Raw genomic sequence first — 14,622 nt, 5'->3', positions numbered from 1 at the left:
ATCGATCCAGTCACATGTATACAACATGTACCCATATTCACAACTGACTTATCAAGTGTTATGGCTAGTATCAATTACTACCATACAGTCGTCGAATATACAAGTCTGTGGTCCTAATCATTCCCATGATAGAATAGACTTGGGATATGGTTTTACGATTATCAATCAATGGATTCTCTATTCATATTATAGCACAAGATATAAATGAACTAGATTAATGCTTTTATTAATGTGACACAAATACATTTTATAAGAACCAATGCCTATGAACTAGGGTACACCAACAGTCTCCCACTTGAACTAGTTCCAAGCTGGTATTGCCCTAAACACTATAGATCTATTACTACCAATTGCCTTGGTAAACTAATCAGTGACATTGTTCTCATTGTCAACCCTCTACAATGTAATGTCACCGGGTAAGGTGTTACTATCTAAGTACGCGTTTGGATCTCTTATGTGACATGGGATCCAGTGCTTGTGCTATTGTCCCATTATTGTCACAGAAAACATCAACTGATCTTAGGAGAGTTTGACCTACTCCTAAATCAGTTATGAACTTCTTAATCCAAACTTCTTCCTCTGCATCATCGCATGCAATGATGTACTTAGCTTCCGTCATAGAATCGGCAATGGTTGGCTACTTTAAGGATCTCCAACGAATGGCATCACCATTTAGGAGAAATCCATACCCAGTATGTGACTGGTTATCATCCTTAAAACCTCAGTCAGTGTAACCTGATATTGCCATTCCTCCTACTCATCAAATACTAAGAAAAACATCCTTGGTACGGTTGAGGTACTTCAGGATTGCCTTGACTATCTTCCAGTGTTCCTTATCGGGATCTGACTGGCACCGACTAGTCATATTTGGTGCAACACGCAACATTTGGCCTTGTACATAACATAGAGTACATGATGGATTCTTGTCTATGTACGATGCCTGACTCAAGCCTAGAAGTCGGTTGGATCTAACCTTGTAGATCTTAATCGGCTTCTCCTAAGTCTTTCATTGTGAAGCATTTACTCAACCACTGCTTGATCTTGCAGTGTTAATATATTGCCTCCAATGAGCAGAATGTCATCGACATACAATATTAGGAAAAATGGATATGCTCCCACTGAATTTCATATACACACAGGGTTCATCAGAATTCTATACGAATCTACTTGAAACACCACGTGTATTACCGGTTTAGCCTCCTCAATGTTTTGAGGATCTATATCGGTTCCCAAAGCATCCTCATCATAAGCTGCATGAGCTTGTGAGTCTTGAATCTCAACGAGATCAATATCACTCCCACTGTCTACTTTGGAAAGGAATTCCTTTTCCAAAAAGATTGCAAACCTAGCCACGAATGTTTTATTCTCAGCTGGGTTGTAGAAGTAATAACCCTTAGTTTCCCTAGGGTAACCCACGAACTGGCATTTAACAAATCTGGACTCTAGTTTGCCACTTATCAATTTCTTGACATGTGCATCAAAGCCCCAAATCTTCATGAAGGAAACGTTGGGCTTTCGGCCCGTCCATAATTCATATGATGTTCCTTCAACTGCCTTACTCGGTGTATTGTTAATTATATGAGTAGCAGTTTCCAAAGCAAATCCCCAAAAGGAGATAGGGAGAGAAGCTTGACTCATCATTGAGCGGGCCATGTCGAGCAGGGTCCTATTCCTCCTTTCTGACACTCCATTCCATTGGGGTGTACTAGGAGGAGTGAGTTGGGATACAATCCCACACTCTCTTAAGAATGAGACAAACTCTTGGCTCAAGTATTCGCCCCCTCTATCAGACCAGAGTGCTTTTACTTTCTTGCCAAGTTGATTTTCTACTTCATTTTGAAATCTTTGAATCTCAGAAGAGTTTTAGATTTATGTTTCATCAGATACACATACCCATACCGGCTATAGTCATCTGTGAAGGTAACAAAGTACAGAAAAACAGATCTAGCACTGGTGCTCATTGGACCGCATACATCTGAGTGTATCAGCTCCAACAGCTCCGTGGTCCTTACACCGGTTTTGGTGAAAGGCGCCTTTTTCATCTTCCCTCTTAAACAAGATTCACACGTGTCATAAGACTACATGTCAAATGACCCTAGCGCTCCACTAGAGTGAAGCCTAGTTATGCGTTTCTCATTTATGTGGCTAAGACGATAGTGCCAAATATATGTAGGATTTAGTTCATTAGTCTTAATCCTTTTAGCTTTTATGTTATAGATTGATTCACTACGTTTTAGATCAAGGATATACAAACCATTTTCTAGAAATGTGGTTCCATAAACAATATTGCCACGATGTATAGAAATCATACCACGTCCAATATTAAAATTAAAACCATAAATATCCAACATAGAAACTGAAATAATATTCCTGCGCATTGCATGTATAAGATAGCAATTTCTAATTTCTAAAACTAATCCACTAGGTATCTCTAAGAATAATCTTCGATCTTTAAGGCCTCTACATGAGCACCATTGTCGACTCGAAGATCCACTTCACCAGATCCCAGCAATCTCCTATTTCTTTGTCCCTACACATTTGAGCAAATGTGAGTACCACATCTAGTGTTTACAACCCAAGATGTAGAAATAGCCAGATTAAATTCAACAACATAAATACCTGAACCAGAAGCTTCGTTCTTCTGTTTCTCCCTTAGCTTTGGACACGCATTTTTCCAGTGTCCCTTATCATTACACTCATGGCAGATATCATCTGCTGAGGCCAACGTACCTTTAGAAGCTGCCGCCTTCCTAGCCTTGGGCTTGGCCTTTTGGGCCTTCACTTTGGACTTGGACTTGGCCTTTCCCTTAGGTACGTTCCCTTTGTTAACCAGCAAAACTTCTGGAGTCCTCTTGCAGGATTGCTTAGCAAGTTTCAACATGCCATGCAATTCTACTACAGACTTATCAACGCCCTGCATGTGGTAGTGCATGATAAACTGATTGTAGGATGCCGGAAGTGATCCAAGAATGATGTCGACTGCTAGTTGTGCAGGCACTGGTGAGCCAAGCCTTGACAATGTGTCAATAAAACCCTTCAACTTTAGCACATGTGTGCTAACAGAAGTCCCGGCTTGCATCGCAGTGCTGCATAGTGCCTTTGTTGTCAAGTATATTTCCTGATGAGCTTGATCTTGGAACATCCTTTTGAGTTGATCCATGATCTCAAAGGCGTGCTGCTCCATGAACTGTTTCTGAAGATCAGGAACCATGGTACCCAGAATAATGCATGACACATCTCTGTCATCCTTAACATGTTGGTCGTACTCCGCCATTTGATCAGCGGTTACGCCCCGACCTGTAGGACGAGCTGCTGGTAAGGTAGCAGTCAGCACATATTCCTTCGACTCATGTCTAAGAACTATTTGCAAGTTTCTGGACCAGTCAAGGAAATTAGTCCCTGAAAGCTTTTCCTTTTCCAGGAGTAGTCTGAGTGAGTTGTTGCTTGTTGCAGCCATTTGATTTTCTTTTCGTGTAATTTTGATGTGGAGTTTAATCTACGTGGAAAAATTACATTAGAGTTAGAATAAAGGGCTTAAGCCAAAGATCAAATTAATAATCCATTTTAATTCGTTATTGGTGATATTTATTTGGCTGTCTTGACCAAGATCCACAATCCATCAATAATCAACCGAGCTAGGGCTCCGCCGTCGACCATTGACGATTTGGTAGGATAGACTATCCAATCCTCCACAAGGACTCTTGGTTTGATGGGCGTTGTGACACTTAGCCCATCTGTGCTTAGGGCCCGCTCTGAGCTAATGCTACCCACGTTGAGTCCAACCACTATACACGCGTTAGCCATACCGAAGTATCCTAACCCTCGACGGCCCACTAATTACTACAGCATACCTACTAGGGCACGTCATACACTATAGCACTACCTGGGAGGAAGAGGTGTGAATCTGGAAAGCACTTTTAAGCGACTCAATATTTCATTATCCGGATTAATTAAGTGATACGGCTTTAACATATAATTATCACGGGTGATGATCTGGTGATCGTTGCTACTTATATTTCATGTTATACTAAGCAATTGTATAATCAAAATAAACATAGAGACTCTATGGGCCTTATAATACATCCTAGTGAAACTAGATATACTATCTAATCTTCACGGGCTTGCTTCAAGTCTCCTTGGGCTCCCACCATGGGCTTGGACCATCTGGGCTTCTTCACGACCAATTACAATTTTATGAATAGAACCTATTCTAAAATTACATTAATGAAAGAATGGCACACAGGCCATATTTCCCAAAATAAATTAAATTACAAACCGACTTTAATTTAGGGCCCATAGAACTCTATAACACATTGCTGCACGGTAAGACATACAAATATAATGCATGATCATGGCATTCCAAAATCATCTAATTAAGTTAAGCCGAGTTACTTAGGGTGAAATCGTCAATTTTACCATATGTGACTAAGGCCCATAAAGGCCCAAACGGTTAACATCCATTTGTATGCAAAATTACAATTTTGCTCCCACTGAATTTTAGGTTCGTCACGTATCTAAAATTTAGCCCTCCCAATTTAAACCGGTGTCACGGTTTATTGGGCCAATTTCACAAATTAACCAAATTCAATTTTACACAAATTATCAATTCGATTAAAATTAAATATGCATGCCAATCAAAAACGTTTTAATACCAATTAATTTTCATACAAAACACGTTTAATAAATTAAACGGTATTAGGGCCCTGATTTTATTAAAAATACCCGTGAAATTTTTAAAGATTAAAATCAGTCCTGTTAAATCCAAAATTAGACTAATTCTGAATTTTTAACGGACCCGGGACAGCGACGGGGCTGCTGTCCGCGGACAGCAGCCCCGTGGCTACTGTCTGGCGGACAACAATAGTGCTGATGTCCGCCCAACAGCAGCCGCGGGGATGCTGTTCGCGGACAGCAGTCCCGCGATTGCTATTCCATGTCCGAAACTATTCTTTTTATATACTGTATAAATAAAACCGCTGCTGTATTTTTTTTAAAATTTATTATTCTAAAATAATTTCAGAACCAAAACCAACAAAATACAGACAGAAATAAAATTGAAAACTTCCTAGAACAATTTCTACACGAGGAATTAATAGGAAATTTCAAAAACTTGATTTGGGAAAATAATAAAACCAAATCATATTAATTTTTCAATCAGTCAAAACGGATTAAACCATGGCTCTGATACCACTGTTAGGGATTATTGCCAGTTAATCAACTGTAGCGCAGCGGAATTGCGGTTTAAAATTTATTTCTAATCCCTTTAATTTGATCTTTGTCCGTTAACCATTGATTGAATAAAACCTTTTGATCCGTTTAGGGATATAAACATACCCGTACTGTCTCTTCTAGAGACGGCTGAAGAATCCACAAGGTAGTAAGATCTCCATAGTCAGGTGCACGAACAGCTATTGAGTCAAAACCGTGCTAGCCGAAGAACGGAGGATGAACTGGAGAGATTATGTAATTAGCCAATAAAAAACCCACTATGCCATGAAAAATGGTGGCTGCGTTTTTTTTGGTATTGCTTCTACAAAGCAATAGGTTGGCCGAATCAATAGTAGTAAAATTAGGTTAGATTAGGTTTTAGGCTTTTAATTATATATAGTGTAGTTATTCCTAAACCTAATTGGTTTAGGGTTAATTGGTTAATTACAAAACTAATCTAATCCTAACATAATCACTTAAATAAATACCAATAGTATTTATTCTATGCAATTAGTTACAATTAGATTAAATTTAATTACCCCAATTAAATAAACAACACTAATTAATAAATTGGCGTATTAGTTTGATTAATTATTCACGAATGCAATTTCATTAATTTACAAATTAATTAATTACATCCCGTAAACAAATTAACCAATTAAATACTCAACACCTAAATCTATTAATCAATTACATTGATACAAAGTATCAATTAATCAATTAATTAACTACCAATTAATTACCTTGACATTTCACTGTCAACCAATTAATTAATCTCATCCCTCCAGTGTACCGTTCTATAAGTTCTAACTCAGATGTTCAATGTGCACGATCCTATGGGACTGTCCTTAGCTAGCAGTGGGCTCACGGCCCACATACAGTAAGTGGGTTCTAGCAAACCATTACTGCCCCTAACTAATACAGCTGTTTCAGCAGTCTAAAGATGCAGAGACCCTGTAGTTATCTTTTAACGTCTTTTTCCATTTGATATCGATATTATAAACTAGAGGCATGGCGGCTGTCATCCTCTCTGTTGTTTATGATATTTCTTGATCTTAAGTAGATTAATGAATCAGATAAGTAAACTACTTATCGGGGTGTGGCCACACACTTATCAATCTCACTTATCAAGTGGCCTGTGATATCATCTCACTGTTATGTGAGTGGTAATTCCATCACTTCACTATCAATACTAATGTGTTCACCTGTTCACCCAATCATACCCATATTTGGCATCCTGTTACAGACCTGTTAGGCATATGTCAAAGTGAACCGGATCCCATATTGATATTATAATGAAATCTGGTCTGAAGACAGTTAGAGACCTACTTAAGAAAAACTAATGACACAACCACCATGTAGTTTTCTCGGGCGGATCGATCCAGTCACATGTATACAACATGTACCAATATTCACAACTGACTTATCAAGTGCTATGGCTAGTATCAATTACTACCATACAGTCGTCGAATATACAAGTCTGTGGTCCTAATCATTCCCATGATAGAATAGACTTGGGATATGGTTTTACGATTATCAATCAATGGATTCTCTATTCATATTATAGCACAAGATATAAATGAACTAGATTAATGCCTTTATTAATGTGACACAAATACATTTTATAAGAACCAATGCCTATGAACTAGGGCACACCAACAGAATCAACATGTCTTCTTATAGCTCTAGGGGAATGATTACGGACTTGTTAATCACATACTCTGTACATCATTCCGTTATGCAAAGATTAAAATATAATTCTTTGAAAATTAATTTTAATAAGTTGCATATGGCTAGAAGCAATAAGAACCTAATGGGTCACACATAAGACTTGGAACCCAAAAGAGAGACAATTGTTAATTAATTGACGGAAGCCCAACTGAGCCCAATAAGGCCCAGTAACAGAGGGGGGCGATTTTTGTATGTAAATACATAAATAATTAGTTTGAATTTATTAATCCTAATTAGATTAGGATTATGAATTAAATTAATTAAAGGATAAATAAGTTAGGAGTTTTAATTAGATTATATTACTCCTATTATTATCCAATAAGGTTATTGATTATTATCTTTTATATTTAGATATATTAATATATAATATTTAAGAATTTTATTCCGAATTAAATTCTTATTCAGTAACCTAATCCTATCTAACAAGGGTTTATATACAAGAGATTATAAATACCCCCTTTTAGTGTAATTTTTGATAAACACAGAGCAACCGGGAGAGAGAATTTCGACACCCCTTGTTGAGGATGAAATAATCCACCGCTTCCTGCCGATTCAATTGATTTCATCTCTTTCTCTTTATCCTTGATCTTGTGTTGATTAATTAGAGGCAATCTATTTTGGTTGCCATTCTTCGGTTGATTTCTAATCTTTTACTTGTTTTGTTTTGTTGTGTTCATGAAAGAAGAAAAACAAACAAAAGGGAGAAATTCGTTTTACTACTCCTACATCAGGTTAGTTGACGATTTCGCGGATTCCCGGAGATTGAACCGTCGGATTGTCGCGATTTTTGGACAGGAGCTTCCAGACATATTCTTCCACGTTTCCACCGTTCGGATTGTCGTTCGGAAGTCTCGAACGTATTTTCGGGTAGGGGCAGATTGGTAGACAGTTTCTATCTCTTATGAAGTTGTGGGCACTTCGTTTGCAACGGTAGATAGAACTTCTGAAAGGTATTTCTTTTATCTCTCTTTATATGAAATAACGATTAACGGATCTTGGGGTTAATGGAAATATGTTAAAATTTTTATATTTCCGCTGCTATACGTTAGCTTATTTTTCCTTCAGAAAAATCTCTTAATCATTTAAACGGGATTCCCTGAAACCGTCCTCATACATATTTGAGGAAGGAGTGGGACATGTTTAACCGTCCTCGCCCCTCCCTATTGCCACACTTAACCAGATAATCAGCCCCCTCTTTCTCCGACAACTTAAACAATTTCAGCAACTTGCTATTCGATATCACAAAAAGACTGCCCCCAAGTCTTATTCTATAATAATGTTGTAGCCATCCTCCAAAGCTTTCGACTCTGGAGCCAACAGACGGTCATAAACGTTGAACCTCCGGCCTTGAGAGTTCTTCTTCTTCCCTAGCTCTCCTACTCAAATTTTCTCAAGTAATTCTAGATAGACGGTCCCAAGCTTGCACATAATACTCTGATATGATTTAGGTAAAACAATAGAAACTGTGTAAAGCTTCTCTCGCACCCCTCACATTCCTTGCAGAAAAAGCTCAAACTTATCTACCGGAGCTTTTGACTCCTTACCCTAACTTTCTTAGGAGTGGGGACTGAGGAAGAATGTAATTCTTTCTCCGCCTTGGATGGTGAAGTAGTGGCCTTTTCAATGAATTTTTTTTACCCTTCGCTCGATTCCTCTTTCTCATTTTTTATGACTCCTTTAGAATAGAGTCTCGATTGCCAAAACCGCTCAACGCTTATTGTGACCCGACAACCGCTTCAAACATACTCCCACTCAAACAACTCAATAATCCGACCTTAACAATGACACACTACCCCCTCCCCTAAGAAACACAAAAGATGCACGAGAAATTCGAGAGTAGCAAGACCAAAAATGATAAAGGTCGAAACTAGTGAATGGACTGACCTTGTAGTCAGACAATAAGATAAAGTAGTCCCAATTAGAACAACATCCTCTAGCCTTCTAGGTTTTCAAACACCTTCCCTCGATAAGAAAATCGAGCCCTAAGAGCGACAAGACAAAAATGGAAAATCACATCAGAGTTTTTTCAAAAATTCCGAGTGTAAAATGACTTCTAGTTTCCAACAAAGGCTAATTATACTAGACACCGAGAAGCCTAAGAGTCACTCCCATCATTGTAGTTATTAATGATGTCGCCTTCAAATTAATGCTCCCTAAAAAACACAATTGTGCTTTAAAGGGACAAACACCTCTTAGAATGCCTTACTAAATGTAAACATTTGTCTAGTACTCATTGACACAGGCAAACAGATCCTACAGGCCCACGTCTACTCAACTCTCGACATTCACATTCTACCCGCCTCGGTTCAAAAGAACCGACTTGACGGCTCACATGAAATGTAGTAACTTCTATCATTTAATTTGGAGTGATTGTGTATGATTTGATTGGAATAATCTAAAAGTGACAGATCTTCAAAAGATGGTTCAGAAAATAATGATGTAATCAATTGCTAAATACCGCCTACAAATTCCTTATCACCACCTCTTTTGGACTTTTTTTCCATTCGCATAATTTTGATCAAAAACTGAAAGTTCTCTCTCCAAAATCATAAACACGAACAACAATAATTAAAATTATGAAAATAATTGATGTGTGACAATCCGAACCCCAAAAATGGATGATTACGAGTCGAAAACAATAAGATTTACATCTTTTTATCAAAGAAACTCATGAAAATAATACATATTTTTCATGACGATTTTACATTTTTCGTCACAAAAAACAGAAGAATTTTTCATTTTTCGTCATAAAAAATTGAATGATTTAGTATTTTTCATGACCAAAAATTTTACGATTTTGCATATTTTAAAATTTGGCCTAACCAGATGTGGCATACCACCCGACCCATGGTGGGAACAGATGCGGTATAATGCTTGACCCATGGTGGGAACGGATGCGGCATCCGTTCCCGCCATGGGTCAAACGATATGCCGCATCCGTTTAAGCTAAATTTTGAATTTTCGCTAAAAAAATAAAATTTCCCCAGTTTCGAAATTTTTTGTATGCCAAGGGAATCGATTTTCTCATTATGGGTCCATTCCATATTCCATATATTCCATGGTTGCTTTCTTGGACTAAAGTTAAAGTTTTTCATCTTCTAAATTACCATGTCTTTCTTTTTTTCCTTTTAACGGTTTCATATTTCCTCATTAAACATCCTTTTTCATCCTTTCAACCTACTAAATCAGTGGCAGAGCCAACCCAGGGCTCAGATCCCGGTTGTCGGTTCCACTCTTGAATAAATTTATTCAGTACTTGATAGTTCCTCATCTATGAAATCCAAGCTCCGCCATTGCGGTTTTGCAAAAACATCAACCATATGATTAGGGTTACTCGGAGGCAGCATGTTGGTTCTTCCTTTCGTATTTATTATCGTTTATTCTAGAGCACTAGTCGATGTTTCTTTTGTATTCATTGTCATTGTTACTAAAGCATGGGACGATGTTGGACCTATTGGAGCTTTTGAAAAAGCTTCTCGACTGAATATATGGGCGATATACAGAGATCATTAATAGTTTTCCTAGTTTGAGGGTATGGTTTGTGGCTTTCAGAAAAGAATCTCGAATGAAAAGATAGGTGATTTCCATAGTTTCCTCGATAAAAGAGGATTGTAGTGTAGCCAGGGCAATCGGTGCAACCTGGGGTAGGTTAATGACCACGATGACATATTCTTGTGTTATCACCTTCTTTTGAAAATAATAATTATAATATTGTTAAAAAAAATATGATCGAACCGAGTTTGCTCATGAGTTTTTCATGAACATTATAATCGAAACTATTTATGAACCTATAATCGAGTCTTCTTGTGAGCTTTTGAGCCGAGTTATGAACCTAATATCAAAGTTAGATTTAAAGTAGTCAAAATCTTCTATTTATTTCCCCATATCAAATGATAACTAATAATTAAAAAAATGGTAAAAATAATATAATGAGAAAATTATAATAAATTATTGTAAAATTATTATGAAATGAATCTAAATTTAAAAATACACTCCACGAAATGAAATATATGATGGAAATGAAAAATAAAATTGGTTCAAAATTGAAGCAAGCATGTTTGACTTGTTCTTAACTAAAATCTTACCATTAACTTTAAACAATAAAAGTCTAAAATTATAAAAATAGCATGTTCGTAGAAATTATCGCAAATTGATAGATAAAAAAATTAGGATTTTACAAGTATAAATATATCTCGTAGAGTAAGTAGAAAATTAAGGGAATTGGAAAATCATTAAAGATGAATCCAATCATCAATTATTTTACAATTCCCTTCTTATTAGTGTTAGGTTCAATTGTAGAGGCAGCTATCCCAGAAAAACATGTCATTGATATTACAAAATATGGTGGTAAAGCTGGCCAAACCTCAAATATCAATCAGGTTATTAATTTGTGTTTATACATCAATATTATCATAATTTCCACTAAAATTTTCCATCAAACTAATTAAAATGCATATATGCCCTTTTTTATTTGCACTTTATGATTTATAAATATCAATTATTCTTGTAGTATGTATATTAAATTCAAGTTTTTCTTAATTATTTCTGAACAAAAAAAAATGTTACTACTTTTACTTACATATAAATTCGTCTTTATTTATATGAGCAAGGTGACTTTGTCATTATTATTGGAACCATCTGATAGTAATTAATCTGTAAAGTAATAAGTAATTTCTTAAAAATGAAGTAACAGGATTGTTACACACATTAAAAAGCAAAAAGAAAAAAAAATTAAAACCTTAAAATTTATTGTCCCGCATAGGAACCTATCAAATTATATCGAGTTTCAAATCAGTTTGATAAGTAATATGTGAAGATCGTCCTTTCTTGAATAATTTGTTTACCAAATGACATAGATATGTCTTTTGAATTTTCTCATATTTCTATTAGAATCAACAAGTTTATGAATGATCTTTGAATTTGTGTCATCTTTTTCAATTTTGTCAAAAAAAAAATCAGTATTGAAAAAAAAAGGGGTAAATTCCAAAAAAAAACCTATGTGGTTTGATGTTGTTCCAAAAAACCCTTGTGGTTTGTTATTACAAAAAAAGGACTGTGGTTTGCACCGTTACCCGAAAAACGGAAATGGGCTTAACACCGTTAATTTACTGACGTGGCACAGGGGTAGAGTTGGAAATTCGATTTATTTTTTTTATTTTTTTCTCTCTCCTCTTCTTCTCCTTCCTCCTTCTCCTTCTTCTCCTTCTTCCTTCTTCTTCCTCCTTCTCCTTCGTCCTTCTCCTCCCCCTTCTCCTTCTTCCTTCTTCTTCTCCTTCTTCCTTCTTCCTTATTCTTCTTCCCCCTCCTTCTTCTTCTCCTCCTTCTCCTCCTTCTTCTCCTTCTTCATTCTTTTTCTCCTTCTTCCTTCTTCCTTATTCTTCTTCCCCCTCCTTCTTCTTCTTCTCTCCTCCTTCTTCTTCTACCTTTTTTTTTCTTTTTTTTAAGTTTCAGAAATTTCCAGATTTCTGGAAATTTTCCAGATTTCCAGAAATATGAAAATTTTCCAGATTTCTTCGGAAATTAAAAAAAAGAATGGAAGAAAAAAAAAGGAGGAGGAAGAAGAGGAGAGGAAGAAGAAGAAGGAGGGGGAAGAAGAAGAAGGAGGATGAAGAAAAGGGAAGAAGGAGGAGGAGAAGGAGGAAGGAGAAGAAGATGAGAGAGAAAAAAAATAAAAAAATAAAAAAAATTCGAATTTCCAACTCTACCCCAGTGCCACGTCAGCAAATTAACGGTGTTAAGCTCATTTCCGTTTTTCGGGTAACGGTGCAATCCACAGTCCTTTTTTTTTAATAACAAACCACAAGGGTTTTTTTAGAACAACATCAAACCACATAGGTTTTTTTTTGAATTTATCCAAAAAAAAACTAACAGAAAGACAATATATCATTTTATGAACACCTTGTTGGGATTTGCTATGTTTAACTTTGTTTATCATGTATAATAAAAGTATATACTTTAATCAATACAAATAATCGATTGATAACTTTATTTATAGGCATTGCTGAATGCTTGGAAAGAAGCTTGTGGAAGCCCATCGTATAGCGAAATTCTTATTCCGAATGGAAATTATTTATTAGGGGAAATAGATTTGGCTGGTCCTTGTAAAGCTCCAATAGTTCTTGTGATCAAAGGAAATCTAAAAGCGCCAAGTAGCCTTGAAGCTCATACAGGAGACTATTGGATTAGGGTGGGTCATGTTAATAATTTAACAATTACAGGAGGTGGCACATTAAATGGTGATGGATCTCGTGCATGGAAACAAAACATTTGTCAAAAGGACCCTAATTGCAAGAATCTTCCCATTGTAAGATTTTTTTCCTATTTTTTTCTTTTTTATATGGATAATTTCTTAACGATAATGTAACTAAAATCATTATAAGTATTTCTAAAACTTTTTTTTCTTTTCAGACTCTTAGGTTGGATTACGTTGAGAATGGCATAGTGGAGAACATAAAATCCGTTGATAGTAAGAATTTCCATTTCAATCTTTTAGAGTGTCGTAACATAACTATCAGACGTGTTATAATACAAGCACCCGCAATGAGTCCTAATACCGACGGAATACATATGGGACGTTGCGAGGGCATAAATATTGAGAGTACTAAAATTGGTACCGGTGATGATTGTATTTCAATTGGGGATGGTAGCTCAAGAATTAAAATTGTTGACGTATCATGCGGACCTGGCCATGGCATTAGTATTGGAAGTTTAGGGAAATATAAGAATGAAGAACCCGTGACTAGGGTATTATTTAAGAGATGCGTTATCAATAATGCAGATAATGGTGTTAGGATCAAAACTTGGCCAGGAATGTATAAAAGCATTGCATCAGACATGGTGTTTGAAGATATTACTATGAACAATGTCTCCAATCCTATCTTTATTGATCAAATGTATTGCCCTAGCAATCATTGCAATAAACAGGTATTTATAATTATAATCATATACATTAAGAGAAAAAAAAAGTATTATTGCACCCTTAATAAGTATTAAGAGTATATCAACTTACTCAAATAAAATAAGTATATTTTTATCTTTAACCCCAATACTTCTAACATAAATTTTATTGTATTATTTCACAACATTTAGCTTTTTATGTGTTTTTTGATGATTTTGTCAGACTCAATCCAATGTCAAGCTCTCCAAAATTTCTTTTAGAAATATAAGAGGAACTTCATTCACCCCTAAAGCTATTCAACTAATTTGTAGCAAACAATATCCATGTGAAGAAGTGGACTTGGGTGGCATTAATTTGCAATACGTTGGCAAAGCACCGGGTCGTGCAATAGCAGAATGTGTCAATATCAAACCCAAATTTACAGGGAGTGTCATACCAGCCGGATGTTAAAATTAAAGAGACTTATATATACCTCTCTTATGATTAGTGCTTCTCAAGATTCTTCTGATGTATATATGTATCTACAATTGCATCTTAAAAAACATATTATTTTCATTTGTTCATAAGTGAATTAAATCTTTTTATACATTATTGAATTAGGTAATGGTGTTACAATGACTTGATAAACTTTACATCTTTTTGGATTAACATTTAAACGCGGATCATTTAAAAGTATGACTACAAATCTATTAATAAACTTTTGACCACAGAATCTGGGGTTGGGCTCTTAGGTAATGGTAAGATTGCTGTCGGAGGTGTTCTTAGAGATGCGGGGGGCGCCTGGC

The 14,622-nt window shown here is 36.0% G+C and overlaps 1 protein-coding gene across 1 annotated transcript; it reads left to right on the top strand.

The window, feature by feature from the left end:
* Positions 1-11,171: 11,171 nt before the first annotated feature.
* Positions 11,172-14,362, top strand: LOC136207139 (exopolygalacturonase-like). The gene is made up of 4 exons (XM_065998423.1): positions 11,172-11,318; positions 12,935-13,243; positions 13,348-13,863; positions 14,060-14,362. Exons 1-4 carry the CDS (start codon positions 11,178-11,180, stop codon positions 14,285-14,287), a joined length of 1,194 nt encoding a protein of 397 aa, XP_065854495.1. The 5' UTR covers positions 11,172-11,177; the 3' UTR covers positions 14,288-14,362.
* Positions 14,363-14,622: the final 260 nt, after the last annotated feature.

The sequence above is a fragment of the Euphorbia lathyris genome, chromosome 9 (genome assembly GCF_963576675.1).
Source record: "Euphorbia lathyris chromosome 9, ddEupLath1.1, whole genome shotgun sequence".
Lineage (NCBI taxonomy): Eukaryota > Viridiplantae > Streptophyta > Magnoliopsida > Malpighiales > Euphorbiaceae > Euphorbia > Euphorbia lathyris.
This window is presented reverse-complemented; position numbering and strand designations above follow the sequence as displayed.